This window comes from Pezoporus flaviventris, unplaced genomic scaffold, assembly GCF_033815535.1.
Source record: "Pezoporus flaviventris isolate CSIRO_AGI_PZ_B2104156 unplaced genomic scaffold, CSIRO_AGI_Pfla_v1 ptg000350l, whole genome shotgun sequence".
Taxonomy (NCBI): Eukaryota; Metazoa; Chordata; class Aves; order Psittaciformes; family Psittacidae; genus Pezoporus; species Pezoporus flaviventris.
This window is the reverse complement of record NW_026892897.1, coordinates 446,818-454,990: the sequence shown is the minus strand read 5'-3', so window position 1 is coordinate 454,990 and position 8,173 is coordinate 446,818. Positions and strand designations below refer to the sequence as shown.

The window sequence follows — 8,173 nt, the reverse complement described above, 5'->3', positions numbered from 1 at the left end:
CATCATTGAGGTAGAGCATCCTTAGATGGAGCATCCTTAGATAGAGCATCTTCAGGTGGAGCATCACTGATGTGGAGCATCCTCAGGTGGAGCATCATTGAGGTGGAGCATCCTCGGGTGGAGCATCATTGAGGTAGAGCATCCTTAGATGGAGCATCCTTAGATAGAGCATCATTGAGGTGGAGCATCACTGATGTGGAGCATCATTGAGGTGGAGCATCCTTAGATAGAGCATCCTTAGGTGGAGCATCATTGAAATGGAGCATCCTTAGGTGGAGCACCCTTAGGCAGAGCATCCTTAGGTGGAGCATCATTGAGGTGGAGCATCCTTAGGCAGAGCATCCTTAGGCAGAGCATCCTTAGGTGGAGCATCATTGAGGCAGAGCATCCTTAGGTGGAGCATCATTGAAATGGAGCATCCTTAGGCAGAGCATCCTTAGGTGGAGCATCATTGAGGTAGAGCATCCTTAGGTGGAGAATCACTGATGTGGAGCATCCTCAGGTGGAGCATCCTTAGGTGGAGCATCCTTAGATAGAGCATCATTGAGGTGGAGCATCCTTAGATAGAGCATCATCGAGGTGGAGCATCCTTAGATAGAGCATCCTTAGGTGGAGCATCACTGATGTGGAGCATCCTCAGGTGGAGCATCCTTAGGTAGAGCATCCTTAGGTGGAGCATCATTGAGGTGGAGCATCCTGAGGTGGAGAATCACTGATGTGGAGCATCCTCAGGTAGAGCATCCTTAGGTGGAGCATCATTGAGGTGGAGCATCCTTAGATAGAGCATCACTGATGTGGAGCATCCTTAGGTGGAGCATCTTTAGGTGGAGCATCCTGAGGTGGAGCATCACTGATGTGGAGCATCCTCAGGTAGAGCATCCTTAGAGCATCATTGAGGTGGAGCATCACTGATGTGGAGCATCCTCAGGTAGAGCATCCTTAGAGCATCATTGAGGTGGAGCATCACTGATGTGGAGCATCCTCAGGTAGAGCATCCTTAGGTGGAGCATCATTGAGGTGGAGCATCCTTAGCTAGAGCATCATTGAGGTGGAGCATCACTGATGTGGAGCATCCTCAGGTAGAGCATCCTTAGGTGGAGCATCATTGAGGTGGAGCATCCTTAGATAGAGCATCATTGAGGTGGAGCATCCTCAGATAGAGCATCATTGAGGCGGAGCATCATTGAGGTAGAGCATCCTTAGAGCATCATTGAGGTGGAGCATCACCATATCCTGGGCTGCATCCCCAGCGCACCTCTAGGTGTCATGGGGACGATGCACTCTGTTCCTCCTGATCTGCACTGCTCAGAGCCCCACAGCGAAGAGGGAAACTGAGGCTCGGGATGAGCAGGGACAGGGAAACTGAGGCTCGGGATAATGGGACAGTGCGGGGTGATGGGGACCCCAGAGCTGAGGCTGTTGGAGGGGGGGATGAGCTGCTGGCCGGAGCCACCCGTGCCTGGGAATGGAGATGTGGGGAGGGATGCGGGGTGCTGAGATGATGATGGGGGCACAGGGTGGGATGTGAGGACCCCTGAGGGATGGGAGAGCTAAACAGGGATGGAGGACACCCAGAAGGGATGGAAAGTCCACCTTGGAGACCCCAATGCCACCCGGGATGGGAACGGGGGCTCTCCTGCACCCCAGCCGCAATCCCCCCCCCCCCACTCTGCCCACCCCGCTGTCCCCATCCCGCTGTTCCCAGCCCTTGGGCCGGGGCTGGAGCTGGGAATGGGGAAGTGGAACACGTCGTGAGCATGGTCCTGGGGTCGGGGTTGGGGGGGGGGGGGGGGGGGGGGCAGCGCCAGCAGATGCCGAGCCCCACACAATGGGTTGAGGCAGCAGCACAATGCTCCCACCATCGCTCCGGGGTCATTCCCATTCCCAGATCCCGGAGCCAACGATGGCGATGGAAGGGGGGGGGGGGGGGAGCCATTCACTCTGTGTGTGTGTGTGTGTGTGTGTCCCCATCCCTGGGGCACCCACCGGCCCCTTTGTGCGGGTGCTGGGACCTGTTGGAACCATCTGCCAGGGAAGGGATGGGGCCGGGGCCGGACGTGGCAACAGGCAGATTTATTGGCCGCAATCTGTTCCTGCTTCCCCGCAGCCCTGGAGCCGGGAATGGAGCCATGAATCCATGAATGAATTCATCGGGATTCCCGCTAATCCCGGGCTGCCGCCGTTGCCAGCGCTCGGGATGATGGTGAAGGGTCCTGCGGGCTGGCGCCTGCATCCCTGCATCCCTTGGGTGGGTCCCATGCTGTGATGCTGAGATCCGGGATCAGACACCGGGCAGGGATGGAGGGGAATTGGGACGGGGGAGAAGGACTTTTGGGGTGTCAGAAGTGTGTCCCCCCCCCAGCCTGTGTCCCAGCACCGGTGTCATTGCAGCAGAGCCTGGACAAGGGGGGTGGTGAAGCCCCTGGCACTGTGGGATGGGGGGGACATGGGCCCCATGGAGGGGCCGTCTTGGTGCTGGGTGAGCTGGGAGCCCAGCAGGGTGCTCAGCCGGGGGTCCCCATCCGAAGCTGCTCATCACAGGGTGCTCTTCCAAGGGTGCTGGTGGAGGGATGCCCAACCAGGAGCTCCCATTTAGGGGTCCCCATCAAGGGATGCTCAACTGGGGGGGTACCCACCCAGGGGTGTTCATTTAGGGGTCCCCATCCAGGGTGCCCATCTAGGGGTGTCCATCTACAGATGCCCATCTTAAGGTGCTCATCCCAGGATGCTCCTCCAAGGGTTCTGGTCCAGGCATTCCCATTCAGGGGTGCCCATCCAGGGGTGCCCATTTAGGTGTCCTCATTCAAGTGCTCATTAAGGATGCCCATAGTAAGGTGCTCATCCAGGGGTGCTGATACAACGGTGCTGGTCCAGGGATGCCCATTTAGGGGCGCTTCTCCAGGGGTGCCCACCCAGGGGTTCCCATCAAGGGGTGCCCACTCAGAGGTGCTCACCTATAGATGCCCATCTTAAGGTGCTCATCCCAGGGTGCTGGTCCAGAGGTGCCCATTCAGGGGTTCCCATTTAGGGGTCCCCATCAAGGGGTGCCCATCCAGAGGTGCTCATTATGGATGCCCATCCTAAGGTGTTCATCCCAGGGTGCCTATTCAGGGGTTCCCATTTAGGGGTCCCCATCAAGGGGGGCCCATCCAGAGGTGCTCACCTATGGATGCCCATCCTAAGGTGCTCATCCCAGGGAGCTGGTCCAGGGTGCCCATCAAGGATGCCCGTTTAGGGGTCCCCATCAAGGGGTGCCCACTCAGAGGTGCTCATCTATGGATGCCCATTCTAAGGTGCTCATCCCAGGGTGCTGGTCCAGAGGTGCCCACCCAGGGGTTCCCATTTAGGGTCCCCATCAAGGGGTTCCCATTTAGGGGTCCCCATGAAGGGGTGCCCATCCAAAGGTACTCATTATGGATGTCCATCCTAAGGTGCTCATCTCAGGGTGCTGGTCCAGCGGTGCCTATTCGAGGGTTCCCATTTAGGGGTCCCCATCAAGGGGTGCCCATCCTAAGGTGCTCATCCCAGGGTGCTGGTCCAGAGGTGCCCACCCAGGGGTTCCCATTTAGGGGTCCCCATCAAGGGGTGCCCACTCAGAGGTGCTCACCTATGGATGCCCATCCTAAGGTGCTCATCCCAGGGAGCTGGTCCAGGGTGCCCATCAAGGATGCCCGTTTAGGGGTCCCCATCAAGGGGTGCCCACTCAGAGGTGCTCACCCATGGGTGCCCATCCTAAGCTGCTCATCCCAGGGCACCCCGGCCCCTACATCACCCACCCGAGGATGCTCATCCAGTGACCCCCACCCGGGGTCTCCCCAGGGTTCACCCCCGGAGACCCCCACCTCGGCCGCTGCCGTCGGGGTCCCGGTGGGGCTGCGGGAGGAGCCGGGCCCGGGGCCACCTCCCCCCGTAGGAGGAGTCACTCGGGACCCGCGCCCGGGCAGGAGCCGCCGGCAGCGCCGGGCTCAAAACCGCCCGAGAGCGGAGGCGCTGCCGGTACCGCTCCGGTGCCGCTCCCGGTACCGCTCCGGTACCGCTCCGGGGCTGCAGGCGCGATGCGCCCGGGCAAGTGACGGCGGGGACTCGCTCCGGTGCCCAGGTAAGGGCGGACACGAAGGTGCAGGCACACGAAGGGATGCGCAGACCCCTCCGACGGGGCTCCGCGGCCGCTCGGTGCCTCCCGGTAGCCGGGGATGGAGCGGGAGGCTCTGCCCCGATAGCAGCGGGACCCGGACCTGGGTGGGGGGGGGGCTGAGCCCTCCGAGGAGGGGATACCCGGAGCGCTGGTGGAGGGTGGGATGGAGCCGGACCCTCCCGGGGTCCCGAGGATGCGGCTTCATCCCGATGGGATGCGGGGACCAGGAGGACCCGAGTTGGGGGAGCATCGGGGCTGGGCATTGGTGCCATCCGTGTCACGTCGGGGCTGGAGGTGCTGAAGGTGAAGGAGGTGATGAAGGGGATGGAGGGGATGAAGGTGAAGGGATGGAGGTGATGAAGGGGATGGAGGTGATGAAGAACCTGCCCCAACCCCCGACTTTTGTTCCTCTTACCCCTGTAGGGCAGCTCCTCAAGCACAGCCCCATTCCCAGTGAAGCATCCTCTGGGATGCAGCCAGCACTCAGTCAGAGCCCACCGGGTCCCCTATAGCTGAGCCACATCCTGCGGTATTCCCAAGCAGGATACAGTGCGGAGGACTCAAATCCTCATTTCCATGGTCTCCGACCGTCCTCTTTTGGGGAATCAAGAAGGAAACCACGGGAGGGTTGAAACCAAATTCCTGGTCCTACAGGAAAGGTGAAGGAATTGAACCCACTTGTTTTGGGATGGGAGCCTGGGACACAAAGGGAAAGCTCCTGGCGCCGGATGGGCTGAGCATTCCCTACCTGAAAAGGAAGTTTTTGGCCACAATGGGCTTTTTTTCCCCTGCCTTGAGCTTCTTCTGGTTCTTTTGGGTGATGTGGGATGCAGGGAAGAGGAACTGGATCTTTATGGTCCCTTCCATCCCAAACCATTCCATGCTTCCATGAAAGATCCAAAATAACGGGGCTGGAAAAGCTTCCCCTTCCTGCTTCCAAAGCTTCCTACTTGGGAAACTCCCAGAGGGACTCCATCAGGCAATTCCCTCTTTGTGCACTTTTCCCACTTTTTTAACACATCAATATTCTGGAGAAAAGGAACAAAAATCCCTGAAAACTCCATTTGGATTTCCAGAAAGAAAACCTTCCGAAGCAACATGGGAATACCGCGCTGTGAAACGATGGGAATGGGGAGGACACTGGGCTGAACCCAGTGATTTTACTTCTGGGGTGGATTCTGGCGCATGGGATGCCCCCAGATGGATGGGATGGGATGGGAGCTGCAGGCAGGGATGCCTGGGGATGGATCCTTGAGGATGGAATGAACGTGCTCCTCAGGCTGCCTCGGAGCGCATCCGCAGCCGTTCCAGGGCTGCTCTCACCATGCAAAGCCCTGGGGATCCCAGAAGGAATTTGGACCAGCTCCGTTCATCCCAAAGCTGGTTCCTCAGCACCTTCACCCACCAGCATCCCCCAGACCCCCATTGCTCCATCAGCTGGGGCTCCCTGGTCCTCCGGGATCCACTGGCTGTGAGCAGCAATTAATGCCCTAATCCAGCCTCAAGCCGCATCCCACGTATTAGAAGTGGGATTTTCCACATGGAATGGACGGGGGCCACGGAGCCAGGGCTCGGGCAGCACTTTCCACAAAGCTGCTTACATGTTAAGCCTTATTAAACGAGCCAGGCACGATGACAGGATCTGGGCGCTCAGCACCATGGATCCAAAGCTGGTTTGTGCGGTGGGACCGCTCCTTACGGCGGAGCAAAGGGAACGTTCAACCACAGGAGCATCTCCAGAGGCTTCCCGTCGCCCTGTTGCGACCCGGAATGGGATGATCGGGGTTGAAGCCATGAAGAGAGGGATTCTTCAGTGGGAATAACCCCAAAACTGAGAGGTTGGAAGCTCTGAGCCCTGCAAAAGAGCTGCTGGGCCCCAGGGGTGGGTTCCCAAAGCATTCACCAGGGGTTACTGTAGATGGATAAAGAGGTAGGTGATGGATGACTAGGTTCTATAGGTACCGTAGGTGGACAGAAAGGAGTTGATGTCTCTGGGAGATGATTCTGATACTGTAGATGGATAAAGAGGTAGATGATGGATAAAGAGGCGGATGATGGATGAATAGGTGCTGTGGGTACCATCGGTGGACAGAAAGGAGTTGATGTATCTGGGAGATGATTCTGATACTGTAGATGGATAAAGAGGTAGATGATGGATAAAGAGGCGGATGATGGATGAATAGGTGCTGTGGGTACCATCGGTGGACAGAAAGGAGTTGATGCCTCTGGGGGATGATTCTGAGCTCAGCCCCTAATGCCCCCATCACCTTGGGTGACTCTTCCACTGCAATTCCTTACCATCTCCTTGTCCCTCTGTTGCAGAGATCAGAGATGACCAAGACTTATGCCAAGCCCAAAGAGATGGCAGAGCTCGTGAGCACCCAGCCCTGGATGGACGAAGCGTTGGGCTCCAAGGACGAGCTGAAGGCAGAGAACAGCAGGCAAGGTCCTTTTGCATTGATGTCTGCCTTGAACGAAGAGCACCACAGCATCGAGGAGGAAGAGGAGGAAGAGGACGATGGGGAAAAGCCCAAGAGGAGAGGACCAAAGAAGAAGAAGATGACCAAGGCGAGGTTGGAGCGGTTCAGAGCCCGGCGGGTGAAGGCCAATGCCCGGGAGCGCACGCGGATGCACGGCCTCAATGATGCTCTTGACAACCTGAGGAGGGTGATGCCCTGTTATTCCAAGACCCAGAAGCTGTCCAAGATCGAGACCCTGAGGCTGGCAAGGAATTACATCTGGGCTCTCTCCGAGGTGCTCGAGACGGGGCAGACCCCCGAAGGGAAGAGCTTTGTGGAGATGCTCTGCAAGGGCTTGTCCCAGCCCACCAGTAACCTGGTGGCCGGGTGCCTGCAGCTGGGACCGCAGACCCTGTTCCTGGAGAAGCACGAGGAGAAGGCCCCGCTGTGTGAATCGGCCGTAGCCAGCCATTCCTTCAGCTACCAGTCCCCGGGGCTCCCAAGCCCACCCTATGGGACCATGGAAACCCATCTGCTGCATTTAAAGCCCCCCACCTTCAAGAGCTTGGTGGATGCTTCCTTTGGAAACCATCCCTCTGACTGCACCACTCCTCCCTATGAGGGTCCCCTCACGCCGCCCCTGAGCATCAGTGGGAACTTCTCCTTGAAGCAAGATGGGTCTCCAGACCTGGATAAATCCTACACCTTCATGGCCCACTACCCCTCGGTCAGCCTGGCTGGAGCACATGGACATGCCTCCCACTTCCAAAGCACGATGCCCCGCTACGAGCTCCCCATAGACATGGGCTACGAGTCCTACCCACACCACGTAGCTGCTCCCCAGCTCAATGCCATCTTCAATGAGTAGCAAAGCAGAGGTAGACCCAAATCCTTGCTGCAGAGAGAAGCTCGGCGGCGTCGCGGGGCTGGTTCTAGAATGGACACAACTGGGAGGTCACCACTATGGGGTGAGAGACTTCAGAGCATCTCTGCAGGACGTGGCTGGGGAAGGCTCGGGGGTCCTCCTGTCCTATCGCGATAGGTGCCACCGTGATGATCTCCTTCTCCCCCCCCCAGAGATGCTCCTGAAGGTGGCTTCACCCTGCAGGACTTGATGCACTGCAGCACTTGGGATCATCCATTGCCAAGACGTTACAACTCCTTTTCCTCCCTCCTTGGGGCTGTGGGTCTCACATAGGTGAAGACAAGCCCATTCTGCCCCTCGGGATGACCACTTCCCATTCCACGCTCTCTGATGGGACCATGGCTTTCCCAGTTCAGGGAAGGATCTGGACCACTTGCAGAAGACCAACACGGTTGCTTCTCCTCGAAGCTTTACGTGCGCTGCCACTGCACCATCCATGGCCAGCGTGGTCCAGCTTCTCCATGACGGTCCCTTCACCATGCTGAGCCCCAGACCTCGCTTGTGACCTACAACCAGCATGAGATGCTCAGCACATGGATCTTGAAACCTCTTTAGGGGACTCCTGATCGTTCAGAGCACAAAGATCCTGGCTGGAAGAGGAGCTCTCACTGAACCCTTGCTCCTGCTCCGCATCTTCCTAGGGTTCATAGCGTT

At 58.1% G+C, this 8,173-nt stretch overlaps 1 protein-coding gene across 1 annotated transcript; it reads left to right on the top strand.

Moving 5' to 3' along the window:
• The first annotated feature begins 4,040 nt into the window (after positions 1–4,040).
• NEUROD4 (neuronal differentiation 4) lies at positions 4,041–7,903 on the top strand. The gene is made up of 2 exons (XM_061443323.1): positions 4,041–4,099; positions 6,458–7,903. The coding sequence occupies exon 2, from the start codon at positions 6,467–6,469 to the stop codon at positions 7,460–7,462; it is 996 nt and encodes a 331-aa protein (XP_061299307.1). The 5' UTR covers positions 4,041–4,099; positions 6,458–6,466; the 3' UTR covers positions 7,463–7,903.
• Positions 7,904–8,173: the final 270 nt, after the last annotated feature.

Bases quoted from the DNA above. Each gene is read 5' to 3' on its own strand.
- NEUROD4 (XM_061443323.1), top strand. From the start codon at position 6,467: ATGACCAAGACTTATGCCAAGCCCAAAGAGATGGCAGAGCTCGTGAGC.